The following is a 22,355-nucleotide window of genomic DNA, read 5'->3' as shown; positions in this document are numbered from 1 at the left end:
TCTACACTGTATATCTGATCAATTTGATGTTATTTAATGGACAAAAAAATTTGCTTTTTTCCCTAAACAAGGACATTTCTTAGTGACCCCAAACTTTTGAACGGTAGTGTACATCCACACAAAACCCAACTCCACTCTGCCACCCCACTCTGTCATTGCCTGTGTCCGTGAACTGAAAACTTGGATGAGCAATACATTTTTTCAACTAAACGATGACAAAACTGATATCATGGGCCCAATATCCCTCATCAATAAACTGGGTCAACTCAACATGAAAATCTACAGCTGCACCATCCACTCCAACTCCACAGTCAGGAACCTTGGTGTTACATTTGACCCCACTCTGTCGTTGAACCCCACATGCGAAACATCACCAAGTCAGCCTTCTTCCACCTCAAAAACAACTCACAACTCAGACCTTCTCTCACTGACCTCAATGCTGAAAACCTCATTCATGCCTTTGTTTTATCAAGCCTGGACTACTGCAACGCCATTCTCTAGTCTCCCCGCCAAAACACTGGACAGACTTCAACATATAAAAAAATTCAGCTGCACAAGTCCTCATACACACACACCAGACCTTGGGACCACATCACCCCCATACTCATCAAACTCCACCAGCTCCCAGTTCAATAAAGCACACACTGGACTGGCACCCACATAACATACTGACCTACTGGCACCCACATAATTTACTGACCTCCTCCACCCCTACCTGTTCACTGCGCTCATCGTACACTGGCCTGCTCACCATCCCTCACACCAGGCTCCGCTCCATTGAAGACGAGGATTTTAGCAGTGCAGGTCCCCAACTCCAGAACTCCCTCCACTCCATGTCAGAAACTCACAATGCATACACATATTCAAGTCCACACTACAGACCTCTTCACACAGACTTATCCGTAGTCTCTGTTGTTTTAGTTGTTATATTTTCTAGCTCACTTCCTTGATTGGTTTGTCATGTTTAGTGTTCTCCATGGCTAGTCAGTCATCATGTTTAGTGTTCTACATGGCTAGTCTGTCATGTTCAGTGTTCTCCATGGCTAGTCAGTCATCATGTTTAGTGTTCTACATGGCTAGTCTGTCATCATGTTTAGTGTTCTCCATGGTTAATCTGTCATCATGTTTAGTGTTCTCCATGGTTAATATGTCATCATGTTTAGTGTTCTCCATGGTTAATCTGTAATCATGTGTAGTGTTCTCCATGGTTAATCTGTCATCATGTTTAGTGTTCTCCATGGTTAATCTGTCATCATGTTTAGTGTTCTCCATGGTTAATATGTCATCATGTTTAGTGTTCTCCATGGTTAGTCTGTCATCATGTTTAGTGTTCTCCATGGTTAATATGTCATCATGTTTAGTGTTCTCCATGGTTAATCTGTCATCATGTTTAGTGCTCTCCATGGTTAATCTGTCATCATGTTTAGTGTTCTCCATGGTTAATCTGTCATCATGTTCAGTGTTCTCCATGGTTAATCTGTCATCATGTTTAGTGTTCTCCATGGTTAATCTGTCATCATGTTCAGTGTTCTCCATGGTTAGTCTGTCATCATGTGTAGTGTTCTCCATGGTTAGTCTGTCATCATGTTTAGTGTTCTCCATGGTTAATCTGTCATCATGTTTAGTGTTCTCCATGGTTAATATGTCATCATGTTTAGTGTTCTCCATGGTTAATCTGTCATCATGTTTAGTGTTCTCCATGGTTAATCTGTCATCATGTGTAGTGTTCTCCATGGTTAATCTGTCATCATGTTTAGTGTTCTCCATGGTTAATCTGTCATCATGTGTAGTGTTCTCCATGGTTAATCTGTCATCATGTGTAGTGTTCTCCATGGTTAATATGTCATGTTTAGTGTTCTCCATGGTTAGTCTGTCATCATGTTCAGTGTTCTCAATGGTTAGTCTGTCATCATGTGTAGTGTTCTCCATGGTTAGTCTGTCATCCTGTTTAGTGTTCTCCATGGTTAATCTGTCATCATGTTTAGTGTTCTCCATGGTTAATCTGTCATCATGTTTAGTGTTCTCCATGGTTAATCTGGCATCATGTTTAGTGTTCTCCATGGTTAATCTGTCATCATGTTCAGTGTTCTCCATGGTTAATCTGTCATGTTCAGTGTTCTCCATGGTTAATCTGTCATGTTTAGTGTTCTCCATGGTTAGTCTGTCCTTATGTTTATTGTAACGGTATTTTTACATTATTTTTGTGATTTTGTTTCTTTTTATTGTATATAAAGTGACTTTGGGTGTCGTGAAAAACACATAAAATAAAATGTATTATATCCTCCCCAGTAACAGAACAAGGTAATCAATGTACTTCCAGCAACCCAAATCATGTTAAATAAATCACCTTGTAAATGGATGGTGAGTTCTGCTTTATTCATGACATCTCACATGATCAGTAGACACTGGGGGGAATAAACAGATGGCCTTGTCATACAATGGCAAATGCCGGCAGGCAGTAGAGCCATAGCAAACCAAAGGTCAGGGAACACTGGGCCTGTCCATCTCATTTTCCATGACACCAGAGTCATGACATGGGGTCAGATAGCAGATTCTTGTGTGAGAAGCACATGAATACTACAACTGGTCATTCCTAACATGGAGGGCTACAGTATGATAGTGTGTGACGTGAGAGTTGGTCGATAAAGATGTGTTAAATAAACCATAAAAGGTTCTTTCAATTTCTTTAAAATAGAGCACATTGAAATGTACTTTTATACATAAAGTAAAACAATGTGTCACTATGTACTGCAACATTAATTCAAAATAGCGCACGTTTTTTTTTTATTTTGTACACATAATTATGTAAACACTCACCTACCAAGGAAAATAGTTATGCATTTCAGTCAGAACGTTAAAACAAAAAGATAACCTACATGAAAATCAGTTATATAGATGTTAAAGGGATAGCTCACTCCAAAACAATGATTTTGGAATGAACTGTCCCTTTAATGAGGGTCTATTAGGGAATTCCCCTCAACCCCATTCCCTCTGTTCTGTCCCAAGGCTCTATGGGCAACTCTGGGTCCATTGTACTGTATATTATGAGTAATTTCATCTTATGTCAGCCAGTCAGTCAGATGGTGTCGTAGTGTCAGGCTGCTGTCATTTTTTTACCACAGTCTCCAGGTAGCCAATAAACCTTCTTAGGTTGACTTTGATGTTGTCCAGCACACACAGCTGCTCAGGGCTGTACTTTCCCTTCCCCTCTTTACGAATCTGCACACAGAGGACATATAATAGAGGACAGGAAACAGCAATTAAACAGATGACAACAGTTATTTGCATAAAGAATGCATACAAACTGTTCCTAGTGATGGGCTGCAGCTCTATTACCTTAGCCTTGAAGACGGGTTTAAGTGCCTTCAGAGCAGACAGTAAGTTGATGTTTTCAGCTGCTCTCTCTGCCTCGTCTCCATCTGCAAAAACATCAAACAGAGCATCCAGGGCCTCTCCACAAACCACAAGGTTGGCATCCTTTGTAGCAACTTGGAGTAAGGCATTGCCAATCATCTGTAAAAAGATATTGCAGTGTTTTTACATCATGGTCACAAAGTCAAGATGGGTTAATAAAACATAAAAAAAGAAAGAAAAGAAGAACAAAAATAGTTAATTCAGAAGAAATCATAAGCTATCTAAAATACATTTCATACTAATCAAAAACTAGGGATGAAAATAATAAAGCACCTGCAGAGTTTCAGCTGTCCCCTTCTCTTTAGCCAGTGTGCTTCCTGTGATGCCTAGGATGGCCAGAGCATTCACCCTCACACTGACCACGTCACAGTGGGTCGCCGCCTCGCTCAGGCTCATCAGCTGCTGGGGAGTCATACACTGGCAACACACACACAAACACAGACATAAACAATGAGTCATCCAAGAGACACATCGGGATATTGTTATGGTATTGTATAAACTAACAGACAGATGACAGTAAGGCTAGGTAAAATGTACTTCAGAGGGAAATTCTCCTCCGCTTCAGTCAGCTGTCTTACCTGTGGGATTTTCATATAGGCTATGATCTGTAAGAGGGATCGCATGGCACTGGTAACTGCCTCAAGGAATTCCTCCTCCTTAGGGATCTCTGAATCAGCAAATTAACCAAAAATTAATTATGAAAGAGACAATTACTCTCCTTTTTGTTAAGGTCATTGTTGTAAAAGTGAATCAACCTATCTAGTAAAATTAGGATTTAATACAAATAATGAAGAGATGGTACGACATGTAGATCTAACCTGGAGCACTGAAGACCAGCGTGGACAGGTGTTGTGCGACAGCCTGAAGAGCGGCTGCTCCCCCTAGGGACTCAGCGTCCATAGTAGACAGCATGTTGTGAAGGCACGTCAGGGCCCTGTACTGCACCCGATGCATCCTGGGGGGAAATTGATTTCAGTCAACTCCTAAAGGCAGGTAGCGGTGTGGTAAACAAAGAGTACACCAGTAATGCCATTATAAGCCAGAAAAATAGAGTACCTCAATCAAATGAGTGTACATGATGCATATTGGTTCAGGGTTACTAGGATCATGACAAACCTCTCAAATTATCTCGTGATCTACTATATCACAGAATATCTAGTGTCTCATTATTTAAGGGCAAAGAAAATGACACCATGCTTGACAGATAATTACTTTTTCATCAAGATTTTCCAGGTGGGATTGTGACGACATACATCCATGGCCTCGCTGCTGGGGAACTGGGTCTTCTTGAGAACCTTGAACATATAGAGACATGGATGGTTATCACCTTCATACAGTGTAGTGGCTATAACAGAGACAGTAGGAACACACATTAGCCTAGTACCATGACATTACTTATTTTATATTTTGCATGTGAAAACAGAGGGAACATCAAAAAAGACAAACATGAGAAGTGAAGTGAAACAATTATGCTAGTTGAGGAAAGAAATCCCCCACACCTTCTCCGGGATATTGTGGTTGATCAGGGCCCCGTGGACCTCAGCAGACAGACACAGTGGGGACAGGAGGCTGGTGTTCCCTTCAGAGAGGCCGTCAGGACACATCTCACTCTCGTCGCTGCTCGACGCCTCCTCCCACTCATCGTCTGACGGGTCTACAAAAACAAGCACACAATGAGTCACAACAACCGACGTACACCTCAAAAGCAACAAAAGCTAATTTTAAATCCTAAATATGCATTTGAGCATCAGACACAAATAAAAATACTGTCCTCTTATCTATGAACATGCTCCAGACAGCTGTGTCAAACAGTAATGAAAACAAACCTCCCCAGGTCAGTACTACTCTGCTGCCCAAACACTGCTGCCCACAGCACTCACCATCAGAGCAGCACATGTTGACGATGATCTCCAAGGACGTCTGCTGGGCTGTCAGCAAGGCCGTCGCCTCCCTCAGCTCCTCCTTGCCCCTCTGGAGAAAGAAAAGCAGACTATTGACACTGCAGCAAGGACACAGCCACCTCCTATGTCCCTGAGGAAACCCTGCTATGTGTGTCCCTCTTTTCCTGTCTGGTGAACAAAGCAGTATCTCCCTGAGGAGGGCCACTACAGCTCTGAATACCAACTGCAAAACTCTGTGCTACTTTATCAATATTCAGCTGTTTCACAGCATTCAACAGTGAGGAGTCAGGTACATACGCTGAATATTAAAAACTGAAAATGCAATACTCTTTACTTAACCGTGTCACTTTGGATCTCTATAACCATAACTCAAAAGGGTTTGATGGGTTTGTTTCTGAGTGAAAAAGGACAGGACTTACGGGCAGGAGGTCAGAGAAGTCTTCATCTATCTTGGTTGCCTTTCCATTTGTCCTCGGTCCAACCCCCTCCTCCTCATCATCATCCATCTCCTCTACAGCCATATTCCCTGCAGCTGCCTGGTGGTCCTCCATGTTCCCTGCCTCTGAGGCAGTGGCACTTCGGGCCACCTCAGCATGGCGGAGCTGGTGTATCAGCGTGCCAGCATCCAGCTCCAAGCACTTGGACAGGGTGGCCATCAAGGCGTTGAGGGTCTGGGCCTGGCGGGCCGTGGGCAGGCTGCTCTTCAGGTTCCACACTGACCCTGTCAATGGACGGAGCACAGAGCACACAATGAGCACTGGAAACAGACTAGTTATTTAGTTAGGCTATTAACAAACCGCTTCCAAACTAGAAGTCGACCGATTAATCAGAATGGCCGATTAATTAGGGCCGATTTCAAGTTTTCATAACAATCGGTAATCGGCATTTTGGGACACCGATATGGCCGATTACATTGCACTCCACGAGGAGACTGCGTGGCAGGCTGACTACCTGTTATGCGAGTGCAGCAAGGACCCAAGGTAAGATGCTAGCTAGCATTAATCTTATAAAAAACAATCAATCCTAACATAATCACTAGTTAACTACACATGGTTGATGATATTACTAGTTATTCTAGCTTGTCCTGTGTTGCATATAATCAATGCGGTGCCTGTTAATTTATCATTGAATCACAGCCTACTTCGCCAAACGGGTAATTTAACAAGCGCATTCGCGAAAAAAGCACTGTTGTTGCACCAACGTGTACCTAACCATAAACATCAATGCCTTTCTTAAAATCAATACACAAGTATATATTTCTAAACATGCATATTTAGTTAATATTGCCTGCTAACATGATTTTCTTTTAACTAGGGAAATTGTGTCACTTCTCTTGCGTTCTGTGCAAGCAGAGTCAGGAAATATGCAGCAGTTTGGGCTGCCTGGCTCGTAGCGAACTGTGTGAAGACCATTTCTTCCTAACAAAGACCGTAATTAATTTGCCAGTATTATACATAATTATGACATAACATTGAAGGTTGTGCAATGTAACAGCAATACTTAGACTTAGGGATGCCACCCGTTAGATAAAATACGGAACGGTTCCGTATTTCACTGAAAGAATAAACGGTTTGTTTTCGAAATGATAGTTTCCGGATTTGACCATATTAATGACCTAAAGCTTGTATTTCTGTGTGTTATTATATTATAATTAAGTCTATGATTTGATATTTGATAGAGCAGTCTGACTGAGCAGTGGAAGGCAGCAGCAGGCTCGTAAGCATTCATTCAAACAGCACTTTCCTGCATTTGCCAGCAGCTCTTCGCTGTGCTTCAAGCATTGCGCTGTTTATAACTTCAAGCCTATCAACTCCCGAGATTAGGCTGGCAATACTAAAGTACCTATTAGAACATCCAATAGTCAAAGGTATATGAAATACAAATGGTATAGAGAGAAATAGTCCTATAATAACTACAACCTAAAACGTCTTACTTGGGAATATTGAAGACTCATGTTAAAAGGAACCACCAGCTTTCACATGTTCTCATGTTCTGAGCAAGGAACTTAAACGTTAGCTTTTTTACATGGCACATATTGCACTTTTACTTTCTTCTCCAACACTTTGTTTTTGCATTATTTAAACCAAATTGAATGTTTCATTATTTATTTGAGACTAAATTGATTTTATTATTGTATAAATTATTGTATATTAAGCTAAAATAAGTGTTCATTCAGTATTGTTGTAATTGTCATTAATACAAATTAATCGGTATCGGCTTTTTTTGGTCCTCCAATAATCGGTATCGGCGTTGAAAAATAATAATCGGTCGACCTCTATTCCAAACCCTGACTCTGACTTTAGTCAGAGAATGAATGCAGAGTGAATGACCGGTTGACATTGTGAGGTAAAAAAAAATCTGTAAATAATGTGACAATAAAGATGTTGTAGCCATACCTGCAGCCAGTGTCCTGAGCAGTGTGTGAGCCATGTCCGCCTGTGAGGATAGCAGCACACTCTCTAGAGTCCCTAATACAGCATTGTTCATACTACACAGCAACTCTGCGTTGTCCTCAGTCACTGTGTGCAAACAGTGGGCTAAAGACAAAGAGGGAGCAGGGACTTACTACAAAATACATAATCAAGTCAAATATTTAAATGGTGAAAATGCTCATTAAAGTCATGTGAAAATTGGTTTGATGAGACTAACCTGCAGACAAAGCCAGCTTGATGTTGTGAGTGTGTCGCTCTAGACACTGTAGGATAACATCCAGAATGCCTGCTTTGTTGAACACAGAGAGTGCCTGGCTACTGCTCTCACTGACAGACAGGGTGATGATACAACAAGGAGAGTATGGTGTGAAAGAACCATAGAAACGTTGGCAAGCTAACAGAATTGAATTGAATTTTGGATCTCTACGGGAAGGCTTCTCGACGCATGTTCAGATCACTAGGTGGAACTATGAAAGTAGGTTGACCGACCAGCTGACATTTGTGTTACTACTACTGTGACATTTACTACTTTTTTCTTACCAGAGATTCCACAGCAAGTTAACTGCTTCATTGGCTACATCTTCCACTGTGTTTTTCTGCCCTTTTAACGAGAGGGCATCATTGGTCTCAAACCCAGCACAGCACTGTGGAGAAACAGTACTGGGGTTCAGACACTATGAAAACACCAGACCTGGGTTCAAATACATGTGTATATGAGTATCTAATATACTTTTTTCAGTGAGTATTTTCAAATACACAGCCCAGAACAAGTACCTTTATTTGAGTATTTTCAATACTGTTTCCAAGTGCATTTCCAAATACATTAAAATATTGAAATACTTGTCTTTCAAATAAAATATAGGCCTAGCTATCTTAATACTTACTTTGAATGTATGTGAAAGTAATTGAGATATTTGAAGTAGTATTTGAACTCAGGTCTGGAAAACATACAGCCCTATAAAATAGCTATGCATTGATGTGACTAACCATCAAGGAATGGAGGTATGTAGATGCTTCACTTTTCAGACATGCACACCATGAAACATGTTGTTCAAAATGTGAAAAAACATAACCTTTGCGCTGCAGGGCCACACCCATTAATACATTAACTTTAAGGTGTCAATCATGAGAATGATTAATGAGGCAAGGCCTCACCTCTCGAAGCAGAGCAGTCAGAGGAGTCATGACGTCCTGTTTCACCATGTCCTCACACACCTCATGACCCCCACAGGCACTCAGGTTCCTGATGTGAGAAGAACACATCACTCAGTCGCTGAACGATAACTATCACATCAGTGCTAACAGTTAATTGAGGGTGTGGTATTTCAAGAGGACTCTCTCAGTGTCTGTTTAGCAAGCCAAAGCATCCTTCACGAACCAACTTCTGTCATACAGCACATAATGGCTTCAACAACCATCTACATTCAAATCTAACATTTAGCACACTCTCTGAACAATCTAGCAATATCTGATAGGCTTGATTCTCAGTCCAGACTCCACACCATCCCTCTCACATCTCTAAGGGGTTCTGTTATGTGGCTAGTACTGGGTAGTGAACCTCCCTGTGGGAGGCTGAGGGCTCACCTGAGTGCCCCTGTGGCAGTCTCCCTGACGGCCAGGCTGCGGTCCAGCAGTAAGGGCCCGAGACGTCTCACCGCATCCCGCTGGAGGAAGCCTGGGATGGTCTGGCTCTGCTGCACCACGCGTGATATGTTGGCACAAGCAAACTCACGCACATCGGCACTGGGACTCTGCAACTAAACACATACAGTATAAACAGGGGTTATTTGGATATTCACTTTTTCATACCATCTCTGTGTTCTTTTATCTTCCAGTTGTATATGTGGGAAACAGTGTTTCGTGGCACTGAACTAGATTTTACAATGTACTGAACAAAAATATAAAATGCAACAAGTTTACTGAGTTACAGTTAATATAAGAAAATCAGTCAGCTGAAATAAATTCATTAGGCCCGGCCTAATCTATGGATTTCACATGACTGGGCAGGGGAGCAGCCATGGGTTGGCCTGGGAGAATGAGTTTTTCTCCACAAAAGGGCTTTATTAGAGACAGAAATACTCTTCAGTTTCATCCGCTGTCCATGTGGCTGATCTCAGACGATCCCGCAGGTTTAGAAGCCGGATGTGGAGGTCCTGGGCTGGTGTGGTTTCACGTCATCTGCGGTTGAGGCCGGTTTGACGTTCTGCCAAATTCTCTAAAAACGATGTTGGAGGCGGCTTACGGTAGATAAATTAACATTCAATTCTCTGGCAACAGTTCTGGTGGACATTCCTGCAGTCAGCATGCCAATTGCACGCTTCCTCAAAACTTGATATATTTGTGGCATTGTGCTGTGACAAAACTGCACATTTTTAGAGAGGCCTTTTATTGTCCCCAGCACAAGGTGCACCTGTTTAATGATCATGCTGTTTAATCTTCTTGATATGCCACACCTGTGGATGGATTATGAGTTATTTTGGCAAAGGAGAAATGCTCACTAACATGGGTTTAAACAATTTGTGAAATACACTTTTTGTGCATATGCAAAACTTCTGGGATATTTTGTATCAGCTCATGAAACATGACCAACACTTTACATGTTGTGTTTATATTTTTGTTCGGTGTAGTTCTGTGAAATATTCATTAATATTATTATTTTTGGAGGGGGGGTGGGGGGGGGGGCACATTTGAGCATGATTATAAAAATGTAATAACACGTGTTTGCCTGTTTTTTGCATCTGCGGGAAGATCCTTAGGAAGACATTTAATTTGTCCTATGGAAACATTGACATGCTTATGAAAAGCAGAACTGACCTGCAAGCTTTTCTAAAATAGAGTGCAACATTCATTAGACCGAAATAAAAGTACTGTGGTCAGATCTTAAGCAGAACTGACCTGCAAGCTTTTCTAAAATAGAGTGCAACATTCATTAGACCGAAATAAAAGTACTGTGGTCAGATCTTGGGTCTCTTACTTTCTCCAATAACTCCCCAGCTGGAGAGTCGACTCCATCACAGACTTCATCGTGGTCCTCTTCCACTTCCTTTACAGCAGTTACCGACAGTCCCTCTGCGTTGAACTGCGGACGTCTAAATTTGTTAGTCTTACTTTTACCCATAGTTTATTTCGATCAATATCGCGTCTCACTTAATCTATCATGTAGTTGGCTGTCACACTCTCACGTTTCGCATCATTTTAAGCCATGTGGAACATCGGTGGAGATTCGTCGGGGTGCCGTAAAATGGTGCTTACTCTCGCAATGCAGAAGGGGTGTCGTATTTATGTCGCAAAGACGAGACCAGAGCCCCGTTTTTACGCTTCATAGATAAATCATTCTACTCCCTTCTTTGAAATAATGATCGGTCTAACATTGCTGGAAAACCACAAACTAATTTGTAGCGAATAGTGTTATCAAACAATGCTTAAACGTTTGAATACAATAAAAACTGTGAAGATCAAATTATACATTGAGATTTACTTTCAAACAAGTTGTATAACCATTCAAAATCTGTAGCAAAAGCATAACTGTCTACAGGTTGCAACCATATACTACAGTAAATCACAGGAAACACATCTTCACACAAGTATTTATTAGGTATATAACAATTTGTTTAAAAATAGAAAGATATCTAAAACAAAATGCATGTCATCATTAGAAATGAACATCTGAACTCATGGCGAATGAGTTATGTCAAAGGGTGTGTGAGTACAGAAGCAGCTTTAAGGGAGACCGTAACACTGACTGAGATGCTGTTAAAAAGGCAGTTGATGTCCTCTCCCCTCACAATCCTTCATTAATACATAATGGAGCACATCAACATAAACACCCCTCAGTATTTCCCCAATCTTCTTCCTTCTTACATTGTTTCAGATCCTCCAAACAGGATTCTGGTCCTTGTGTCAGTCTGTTTTTCAGTGGCAATCAACATAGTCATTAAGAACATTTAATTTCCCCCCCCCCCCCCCCCAAGAGTTTGTGGTTATTGGATGTGTGGCCGTGGTTTGAGAATTAGTTTCCCCGTCTGTAAAAGAGACAAAAACATCAAAGTCAATACAATGCATAGATGTACAGGCAATAATCCCAAATCATACTTTTAAATTATGTAAGGGATGGCCAAAAACAACAGCTGGATTGAATTGATTATGAATTAAGTTAACCTCAAAGAAGATGACTTATGCAACTTACATCATCGCAGGACATGTTGTATTCTGCTAAAACTGTCCGACAGCGAGCTGCAATACTTGAAGAGAGTGAGTTAATGGAGAATTGTCCTATTACTGAAGTAAATCTAAATAAATAAAACATATGTAAATGGTATGTTATAGAAGGATCCAGACACTTTTCTTGTGATTTGGCTTGTTTTTGAGAAACTAACCAAAAAAGTGATTTCTCATTGCTTGTTGTGCAGCATCACAAACACACTCTCAGTATAGCGATATATAGGATTACTAAGGCCACCAGGTCCCTAGCTGTCATTTACCATCCAAACAGTATCACTACTTCCTTAATGGATTGATGTAGGTCTTTAGGTATTGTACACATGAAATTGTGTAATTTCAAACTTTATCTGCAACGTTACAATCCATTTTGGTCAAGTAGCACTGTTTCCCCCACGCAGCTATGCAGGCCGAGAGAGTACATAGACATAGCTCGCACAGCACTACTGGTAGAAGAAACGTATCGAGTTGCACAAAATGGAATATAACGTTGCGGATCAAGTTTGAAATGACACAATTGCATGTGTACAATATCTAAAGACCTGCATCACTACACTGAAAATTCTCCTTTAAGGAAGTAGTGACACTGTTTGGATTGTAAATGACAGCTATGGACCTGGTGGCCTTCTTCATAGTCCTGAGTAAATTAAGTGTGGAACTTTAAACAAGAGGAAGGATACATTGATGGTGCAACGACTCGTTTGTGTATTCCAGCAAAGAACAGAGCGATCAAAGTGATGCAGCTGATGGTGAAGAACGGATGGTTCCACAACGATGAGAAGAAAGACACCTGAGAAAGACAGCCAGAGGTACAGAGAGATTAGACAGGCAAACACACACAACCAAACTAAAATCACAAACACACTGATCTGTGTGAAAGGTATCCTACTTTATCACATACACAATCAAGCTGTCATCACAAACACACTGACCTTCTGTGTGTCAGGGTCTATCAACCAGTTCCAGGCTCCAGTCGCCGTACAAACTGAGACCACTATTAGAATCACTGAAACAAATGTGAGATATTGATGTATATCCCCTGAAAACAAGTGGCAGAATAATGTAGGCCTGAATCCTTTACAATAAAATTCAAAATACTCAGGCTCGGAGGCCATTTACTCTTGAAATGTTACTGATTATGGTTTGACAGTCGCAATGTAATCATTGATTAGACAGAGTTGGAACTACAAATACTTACTTCGCCACCTCCCGGTTGCAGGTTGCAAACAGGAGACGTATTCTGTCAATCTTCTCTCAAAAGCTTTTAGGTCTGCAAAAACAAAAGCAGTTTTTGATGTTCTTGATCAAAACCATACAGAAGGAACATACAATATTATTTTTTTGTGCTGTGTTTGATTGGTTTTGGAACCGATGGAGTAATCCAAAAGTAAATAAACGACTGAATTGTGTTTAACTTGGACTGGCAAAACAAGCCTATAGTTAACGACCTTCTGAGATATCCAGGTTATGAATAGAATCAATCAAATGGGCTAAAGTGTGCGTATATGTTTGCATTGGTTAACAGTTCTGGTGAGCGTGCAGCGGTGGTCTTCTGGGGCTAACAACTACCGGTATGCTAACTATTTATAGCATAACTAGCTAGCCGGCTAATTAGATAGTGTAGCTAACTTTGTACAAGTTAATGTCGAACCCCCGAGGAGGGAAATAAGCAAAAATGTAATTAGCTTGAGTTTGGTATTTTGACATTTACCAATTAATGTCCTTTAAAAGGTTAGCCTAGCTAGCTAGGTCATCGCGGCTGGCTAATCAAGCTAACAAACGACTCAAGTGAATTGCAAAGGCACGTTTGTCACCGTGCGTTTTACTTCAAAGCGAAACTTTACTTATAATAACATGCATCATGATTTGTGAAAAAAAAAAAGAATTTGCTTGCCATGTTGACTACCTTCGGCCTGTTCCAAGGAATTCATTGCTCTTCTCTCCGGCTGGTGGACGTGCTAGCTAGTTCTCCTGGGCAATTGGGAAAGGGCGAAAACCTTAACGTGGATTGGACGATTTCGAGAAATGTACGGTGATTGGTTTAAACAAGTACCTGCTACGGCGCAAACCCTAGCACCTACTCATCCACTCTTCAGATATTATCTAAAAGTAGGTCGCAGAGACCAAATAACCAATGAATATATATTTGTTTAAAAGTATGTTTATTGAGTGTTCAAAGGCCGCACAATCAGCTCTGGTGAAATTAATTTTTAATATTGACAGAAAATACTGTAATGAAACAGGCAGGGAGCAGGTCTCGAACCCTCGACCTTCGAGCCCGAGGTCCGGCGCGCTATCGACTGTGCCGCAAAAGTATGCTCGAACGGCAGTGACGATTTCCGCGAGTATAAACCCAGGGTCGTTACAATACAAAATGTGTTTTGTAAATCTCACTGATCTCGTTGTGAGGAATCTTTTCTCAATGTAGCAGCACCTAGATTTTCCAAGGCTACATTACAATTACATCACATTAAATATTAAATGGTACAGGCAATCAAGTTCTTAAATAGTGTAGCCAGCTTTGTTGTTTTTGGGAACCAGCTTGTTTGCTAACAACACATTAAACTTTTCCTTCAGCACTTTATCCACATCATCATCAGATATGTCTTTCATATCCAAAACATCAAAACCATCCTGGTTGTTGTAGGTGACCTCACTGAAGGTCCAGCCAATTAGAGCTCTGAATCCTGTAGCCGTCTGCAGTGAGCAGATGGACTTGTTGGTGAATAGAGACTTTGGATCTGTCTGAAGGCAGTGGGAAGTCTCTAGGAAATGATCAACCCCACGGGGAACCAGGGTGAAGCCGTAGATCTTCTTGGTTGGGCTCTTGTCTACCAGAGGCGAGTTGGTAAAGGCCTCATTGAGAACCAGAGGCTTTCGACCAGTCTTCTCCAGGGTCCACAGGTCTCCATCTTGTATGAGACGGAAGACACCAGGGGATTGTGGCTGGTCCTTCCCGGAGACGAGCTCAAGAGGGTGCCATATTTGGGAGGATACCCCAAAGCTCACGTCTGCAATGTAAGCAGTCCCATCAATGACCACCTTGTTGATGAGGTGAGAGTCTATTGCCCCGAACTGGTTTATGGTGTTGTTGTAGACTCTTGAACCCAGTGTTACTGGATTATAACCCATCTCTTTTAGCACCCAAGCAAAGAGGAGGTTATTCTCACAACACCAACCCCCCCGATTGCTCCTCACAATCTTATTGAAAATCAACTCATGGTCCATAGTGATCTTCTCACCACAGTGAATGCTGAGGTTTTCAAATGGTATTGACATCACATGGTGTTTGTGGACCTGGTTCAGTGTTTCAAGGTCTGGTTTAGAAAATGGGCCGTAGAACCCGATCCTCTTGAAGTACTCTTCCAGATTCATTTTGTCCTAAGAGTTAACAAAACAAAGACACTGCATGAGTTTCTGCTTTTGCATGATTTACGACTACATATACAGAAACTGATATCCGCTAATGTCTCATTCACAATTTGTTTTTCACATAGAGTAAGATCCTCTTTGCAATTGAAACACCACCATGTAGGCATTATCCTTGAATTGAAGGATAAAAGATTAAAGAATAGACAAAAACTTGGGATACACAAGGATACTACATGGAGGCACAGGCAGCTATTTTTCATTTCCATTTGATGATTACTTACTTTCAAAGGCAGTGAAAAAGTAGCTTCTCAAAGTATTGCTTGCTGTTCAGAGTTCTTCAGGGCAAGAAGGGCAAAGCAGTTGTGCATTAAAAGAGATAAGAATGGCTCTTGCATGACAAAACAACTGAGCACCCTAGACTTTGCTCATGTACTGGAAAGCAAAACTAAAGTTCACGAGTGAGCCTTGCATAAGGGTCCTCACTTGTAAAACACTGGAGCCTTGTGGTGTGTATGGGAAGTGTTGTACATTTCAGATACACTGACATATTTATTTTATTTTTATTTCACCTTTATTTAACCAGGTAGGATAGTTGAGAACAAGTTCTCCTTTACAACTGCGACCTGGCCAAGATAAAGCAAAGCAGTGCGACACAAACAACAACACAGAGTTACACATGGAATAAACAAACATACAGTCAATAACACAATAGAAAAGTCTATATACAGTGTGTGCAAATGAGGTAAGATTAAGGAGGTAAGGCAATAAATAGGCCATAGTAGCGAAATAATTACAATTTAGAAATGAATCACTGGAGTGATAGATGTGCAGAAGATGAATGTGCAAGTAGAGATACTGGGGTGTAAAGGAGCAAAAAATAAATATAACAATATGGGGATGAGGTATTTGAATGGGCTATTTACAGATGGACTTTGTACAGGTGCAATGATCTGTAAGCTGCTCTGACAGCTGATGTTTAAAGTTAGAGAGGGAGATATGAGTCTCCAGCTTCAGTGATTTTTGCAATTCGTTCCATTCATTGGCAGCAGAGAACTGGAAGGAAAGGTGGCCAGATGAGGAGTTGGCTTTGGGGGTGATCAGTAAACTATAACTGCTGGAGCGCGTGCTACGGGTGGGTGCTGCTATGGTGACCAGTGAGCTGAGATAAGGCATGCTTTACCTAGCAAAGACTTATAGATGACCTGGAGCCATTGGGATTGGCGACGAATATGAAGCGAGGGCCAGCCAACGAGAGCATACAGGTCGCAGTGGTGGGTAGTATATGGGGCTTTGGTGACAAAACAGATGGCATTGTGATAGACTGCATCCAATTTGCTGAGTAGAGTGATGGAGGCTATTTTGTAAATGACATTGCCGGAGTCAAGGATCGGTAGGATAGTCAGTTTTACTAGGGTATGTTAGGCAGCATGAGTGAAGGATGCTTTGTTGCAAAATAGGAAGCAGATTCTAGATTTAATTTTGGATTGGAGATGCTTAATGTGAGTCTGGAAGGAGAGTTTACAGTCTAACCAGACACCTAGGTATTTGTAGTTGTCCACATATTCTAAGTCAGAACCGCCCAGAGTAGTGATGGTAGTCGGGCGGGAGGGTGCGGGCAGCAATCGGTTGAAGAGCATGCACTTAGTTTTCTTGTATTTAAGAGCAGTTGGAGGCCAATCAGGAGAGTTGTATGGCATTGAAGCTTGTCTGGAGGTTAGTTAACACAGTGTCCAAAGAACGGCCAGAAGTATACAGAATGGTGTTATCTGCGTAGAGGTCGAACAGAGAATAATCAGCAGCAAGAACGACGTCATTGATGTATACAGAGAAAAGAGTCGGCCCGAGAATTGAACCCTGTGGCACCCCCAGAGACTGCCAGAGGTCCGTACAACAGGCCCTCCAATTTGACACACTGAGCTCTATCTGAGAAGTAGTTGATGAACCATGCGAGGCAGTCATTTGAGAAACCAAGGCTGTTGAGTCTGCCAATAAGAATGTGATGATTGACAGAGTCGAAAGCCTTGGCTAGGTCGATGAATACGGCTGCACGGTATTGTCTTTTATCGATGGCGGTTATGATATTGTTTAGGACCCTGAGCACGGCTGAGGTGCACCCATGACCAGCTCGGAAACCAGATTGCATAGCGGAGAAGGTACGGTGGGATTCGAAATGGTCGGTGAACTGTTTGTTGACTTGGTTTTCGAAGACCTTAGAAAGGCAGGGTAGGATAGATCTAGGTCTGTAACAGTTTGGGTCTAGAGTGTCTCCCCCTTTGAAGAGTGACAATGGGATGTTCCTGTGACAACATCCTGAATGAGGTCCCTGGTGCTGGCTGGGACAACATATACAATCCTTGCTATATGGGCTCCCGAGTGGCGCAGCAGAGAGGCGTCACTACAGACCCTGGTTTGATTCCAGGCTGTATCACAACTGGCCGTGATTGGAAGTCCCATAGGGCGGTGCACAATTGGTACAGCGTCGCCGGGTTACGGTTTGACCGGGCGTGGACGTCATTGTGAATAAGAATTTGTTCTTAACTGACTTGCCTAGTGTAAGAAATTGTAATAGATACTGGAAACTTGTAATAACAACTTCTCAACATAAGCCATCTTTTATACAAAATACACACACCCCCCTTTTCTCTTGGACATATGCTGGTCTCATTAGACACCAACCACAGACACACACAACTCCCCTCCCCCATGGACAAGTCTCTGTTAAAACAACTCCACACACACACACTATATTCAAGGTTGGAGCACAAGACAAAGAACTATCTCAAGAACCAATGGAACGTTGACACCAGGCCTGATCAGGACTACCCACGACCCAGATCGACCAATCAGAAGGCCAGACTACCAGATCAACCTACTTCATTCAATGCATATATAAAGCTGTACAACTGTTTAGAGACTCTCTTTCCTGACGATTCCATACGAATCAGACAGAAGGAGCCGTGCTGCACGATTTACTAAGATATTTTTACATGTGATTAAACGGCCTTATTATACAAATATCCACCTTGTCCTATGTCTCCACTTGATCTCCTGTCTCCAGTAAACGTTTTATCAACACTAGTTAAATAAAGGTCAAATAAAAAAATAAAAACATTTTCTACCCTGTCAATAGAGGAGTAGATACCTACCACGTCAAAAGTGTAAAGTAGGAAGTTCGCGTAGCCCATGCACTGACAAGTCATGAAACCGCTAGCAGTTCCCTTCAAGAAGTTCCCTTCAAGTTTGTAAAATAGTAACAGCCTGTCACACCGATTAATTAATTCAAGCATTGATGCTGGACAAACGATAAGGTTGCTAAGTTAAAACGGCAAGGTAAAATCCAGTTTTCAATTGAAATTAAAGTGTTTGCTGTTCAATAGCCTAGATAACAGCCTGTAGACTAGTATAATATGTCAGCGATCTGATTTATACTGTACAGGTTTACACAACTGTCATTGTCGTACTCTTATGTAGCTAAACTAGTTTGCATCAAATGTTGCGTTCATGACCCAAATGTAGCCAAACGTCAATGTAGCATTATCAAGTAATAGGCCACAATCTTACAAGTATGGCTACAGTAGACGTGATGAGGTTGCAGGTTGTTGGTTGTTATACATTTCGGCACTGTCTCTTTTACAAATTCAATACTTTAATAATTTAATTCATGCTCTCTCTGAAGGTACTGTGTGGTGTTATTTCAAGCATATTGAACTTCCAAGTTTTCTTTTCATTGAAATGGAGAAGGCGCAAATATGCACGTTTTTGATTACCGGTGGCAGTGGATACTTTGGTTTCCGGTAAGCCCATCAAAATATAAATATTTTACATTATTTGTTGCCTGTACATAGTCTTCATCTTATCAATACAGAAGAGAACTTGTACATTACCAAGTGAATGTGCAAAATTATTCGCTAACGGTACTCCTAAACCCCACTAGGGGGAGTTATCATACCAGTTATTATAATGCTGTTATTCACTGTAGTCTATTTATTCTGTGTTACATACTAAAGTGGCAGAACCTTATCACCCCATCAATTGAATCCCTGCTTACAACATATTTTTGTGACTTACTAATGGTAGCTTCATAAGCAGTGCTTAACTTGGACAGGAGCTCACCGGAGCTGAGTACCGGCACCTCAAATGTTCTACTGCTTAAGATCCTGTTCCTTTTATAGAATATGAGCTTAAAAGTATTGTGGAGCTCCTGCACTTAAATATAAACAGTATTGGCACCCAGAATGAGTACCTGCACCTATTTCAGTCCAAATCAAGCACTGTTCATAAGTAGGCTAATGACTTTCCTATTTCGTTTTTTAGTGTTGAACTGAACATTCCTAGAATATCCCTCATTACATGTGTAAGGTTTCCCTATACCCAATATTCCAGATTAGCATTTGCACACCAGTATTTCTACTTGCACATCTTCATCTGCACATCTATCACTCCAGTGTTAATTTGCTCAATTGTAATTACTTCGCTACTATGGCCTATTTATTGCCTTACCTCCTCATGCCATTTGCACACACTGTATATAGACTTTTTTTTTTTGTGTGTGTTATTGACTGTACGCTTGTTTATTCCATGTGTAACTCTGTTGTTGTTTGTGTCACACTGCTTTGCTCTATCTTGGCCAGGTCGCAGTTGTAAAGGAGAACTTGTTCTCAACTAGCCTACCTGGTTAAATAAAGGTGAAATAAAAGTAAAAAACAGGATCACTCTATTCTTCATTTCTTACAGCCTTTCCTGCTCACTACATAAAAAGGAAGCTGAAGTCATTCTGTTTGATATGAGCCCGCCCAGCCTAGAGGTTCCAAAGGGCATTGTGTTCCTAAAGGGAGAGATTCGTGAATATGCTCAGGTGGAGAAGGCGGTCACTGGCATGGACTGTGTTTTCCACAGCTCCATGCCAGTTGATTGAGGAGGTGAATGTCCAGGGCACAGAGCATGTCCTCAGGGCCTGTGTAGAGGCTGGAGTCTCCAGGCTTGTCTACATCAGCACCATCGACTTAGTGTTAGGAGGCCAAGACATTGAGGGTGGTGACGAAAGCCTCCCCTACCTACCTCTCCATCTCCACACTACTCCAGAACCAAGTCGGTAGCTGAGATAGCCGTGATGAAAGCCAGTGGTACAGAGCTGAAGGACGGGACAGGTATGTTGAGGGCCTGTGCTCTGCGTCCAGCCAGTATACACGAGCCTGGCAAGCAGAGGCACCTGCCCAGGATCGTTAGGTGCATAGATAAGGGGATATTCAGGTATGTGTATGGCGATCCGAGAAGTTTAGTGGAGTTTGTCCATGTAGACATCCTGGTGTCTGCACACGAACTGGCTGCAGAGGCTCTGACGTCAGAGCACCAGCACCGCTCTGATTGACAGGCATACTTCATCTCAGACGGAAGACCTGTCAACAACTTTGAGTTCTTCAGACCTCTGGTGGAGGGTTTGGGTTACTCTTTCCCCAAACTACGTCTACCACTATCTCTCATTTACTTTGTTGCATTCCTCACTGAGATGATTCACCATCTCTTCGGCCCGATCTATAACTTCCAGCCTCTGCTCACACGCACAGAGGTGTATAAGACCGTCGTGACGCATGACTAAGGCCAAGGCCGAGCTGGGTTATGAGCCCTAGGAGTATAACCTGGAGGAGCTTGTGTAGTGGTTCAAGAGTAGAGGTCAATGAAGAAAACCTAGGGGTTCACTTCTCCAGCGACTGATACTAGATGGTCTTCTATTAGCAGCTCTAGTAGCTCTGGCACGCTCATACCTCCCAGTGGTTGGCAGTTAATCAGCAGGCAGTAATAAAGTGATACATCTCAATGGCACATTTAAATATTGAAACTTGTGCTATACTAGTGGTGATGGATTGTTTGGTTCTCCTTTTATCAATTACAATGTTGGCAGTTTGTAATAAAACAAAATAATATTATTAACCAGAATTCGACCTGTTCAAAATAAAGACCACATTCCCTTAATAAATGTCCATGAATGTGTTTTGTGTAAATTCCAACAATAGATATACCTAGTTAGATATAGTATAGCTAACTTTTGTATTATATTGACAATTGTTGGACACAATGCATTTTGTTTTTGGCAGGGTTTTTAAAGCCAGAATGGAATGTTTGTTTTAATTTGTGCCTGTCCATGGAAGTACCTGACCATAGTCCACTAGCCAAATACAGTATTTACATAAGGATTCTCTAAATTTGATTATGTATAAGAGATATCTCTTGGTGACGATGTCTGTTGGTACAAACAAAATTTGGTCACACTTTAAATTAAGTACAACTTATAAAGGCTTTATAAAGCATACATAAAGACGTCATAAGCACTACATAAATGCTTCAAAAATCATCTATAAGCATATGTCATAAAGGGTGACATAATTCCCACTGTAGGGTGAATTACCAAATTTAACACACTTATGTTTATATACCATTTAATCAGTATTTTTTTATTTAACCTTTATTTAACTAGGCAGGTCAGTTAAGAACAAATTCTTATTGACAATGACGGCCTACCAGGGAACAATGGGTTAACTGTTTTGTTCAGGGGCTTGTCTGCTCAGGGATTCGATCCAGAAACCTTTCAGTTACTGGCTCAACGCTCTAACCGCCCTGATGGCATACGCTTATAGATGATTTGTGACGCATTTATGTAGTGCTTATGAAGCCTTTATGTATGCTATATAAAACCCTTTATAAGTTGTACTTCATTTAAAGTGTGAACCAACATTTACATCGGTTTTGTTTTTACATCTCAATTGAAGATGGTAATAAGAAATATGACGGACAATGTATTGTAATGTTTAACATATAAGATTTTATGTTTTTTTTTATACTGTATAACTGAAATGTTTCATGATGGCCTGGCCGACAGATTTTTTTGTCAATGTGTGATATCTTTTATCAGGCCTGCTGCTGAATTCCTAACCTTTCTGGTTGTTTTGTGACCAGATCCTAGTGGGGATCAATAATTTGTTGGTATTTGTAATAACATTTCCTATAAGGGATATTTTTATTT

The 22,355-nt window shown here is 41.3% G+C and overlaps 3 protein-coding genes and 1 pseudogene across 4 annotated transcripts; 1 reads left to right on the top strand and 3 right to left on the bottom strand.

Annotated features, from left to right (window-relative positions):
- Positions 1 to 2,355: 2,355 nt before the first annotated feature.
- Positions 2,356 to 11,006, bottom strand: LOC129854456 (HEAT repeat-containing protein 3-like). Its single transcript, XM_055921516.1, has 15 exons — positions 10,722 to 11,006; positions 9,332 to 9,504; positions 8,903 to 8,990; positions 8,288 to 8,391; positions 7,965 to 8,074; positions 7,712 to 7,852; positions 5,735 to 6,036; positions 5,295 to 5,385; positions 4,914 to 5,068; positions 4,627 to 4,709; positions 4,233 to 4,369; positions 3,993 to 4,081; positions 3,688 to 3,831; positions 3,337 to 3,513; positions 2,356 to 3,219 (listed from the first exon to the last, which is right to left on the bottom strand). The coding sequence occupies exons 1-15, from the start codon at positions 10,863 to 10,865 to the stop codon at positions 3,106 to 3,108; spliced, it is 2,052 nt and encodes a 683-aa protein (XP_055777491.1). The 5' UTR covers positions 10,866 to 11,006; the 3' UTR covers positions 2,356 to 3,105.
- A 316-nt stretch (positions 11,007 to 11,322) lies between these two features.
- Positions 11,323 to 13,978, bottom strand: LOC129854459 (nuclear envelope phosphatase-regulatory subunit 1). Of its 2 annotated transcripts, none has more exons than XM_055921521.1 (6): positions 13,872 to 13,978; positions 13,164 to 13,235; positions 12,898 to 12,971; positions 12,646 to 12,755; positions 11,934 to 11,988; positions 11,323 to 11,769 (listed from the first exon to the last, which is right to left on the bottom strand). In XM_055921521.1, the coding sequence occupies exons 1-6, from the start codon at positions 13,894 to 13,896 to the stop codon at positions 11,728 to 11,730; spliced, it is 378 nt and encodes a 125-aa protein (XP_055777496.1). In that variant the 5' UTR covers positions 13,897 to 13,978; the 3' UTR covers positions 11,323 to 11,727. The 2 variants fall into 2 exon arrangements, with proteins under 2 accessions (XP_055777496.1, XP_055777495.1); XM_055921520.1 differs by having other exon boundaries at positions 13,860 to 13,968.
- Positions 13,979 to 14,116: 138 nt separating this feature from the next.
- LOC129854458 (arylamine N-acetyltransferase, pineal gland isozyme NAT-10-like) lies at positions 14,117 to 15,737 on the bottom strand. Its single transcript, XM_055921518.1, has 2 exons — positions 15,619 to 15,737; positions 14,117 to 15,346 (listed from the first exon to the last, which is right to left on the bottom strand). Exon 2 carries the CDS (start codon positions 15,338 to 15,340, stop codon positions 14,468 to 14,470), a length of 873 nt encoding a protein of 290 aa, XP_055777493.1. The 5' UTR covers positions 15,341 to 15,346; positions 15,619 to 15,737; the 3' UTR covers positions 14,117 to 14,467.
- Positions 15,738 to 18,581: 2,844 nt separating this feature from the next.
- Positions 18,582 to 22,195, top strand: LOC129854460 (short-chain dehydrogenase/reductase family 42E member 1-like; annotated as a pseudogene).
- Positions 22,196 to 22,355: the final 160 nt, after the last annotated feature.

Source organism: Salvelinus fontinalis, chromosome 4, assembly GCF_029448725.1.
Source record: "Salvelinus fontinalis isolate EN_2023a chromosome 4, ASM2944872v1, whole genome shotgun sequence".
In the NCBI taxonomy this organism is placed as follows: domain Eukaryota; kingdom Metazoa; phylum Chordata; class Actinopteri; order Salmoniformes; family Salmonidae; genus Salvelinus; species Salvelinus fontinalis.
The sequence above is the reverse complement of the archived record's forward strand: the minus strand, read 5'-3'. Positions and strand labels throughout refer to the sequence as shown.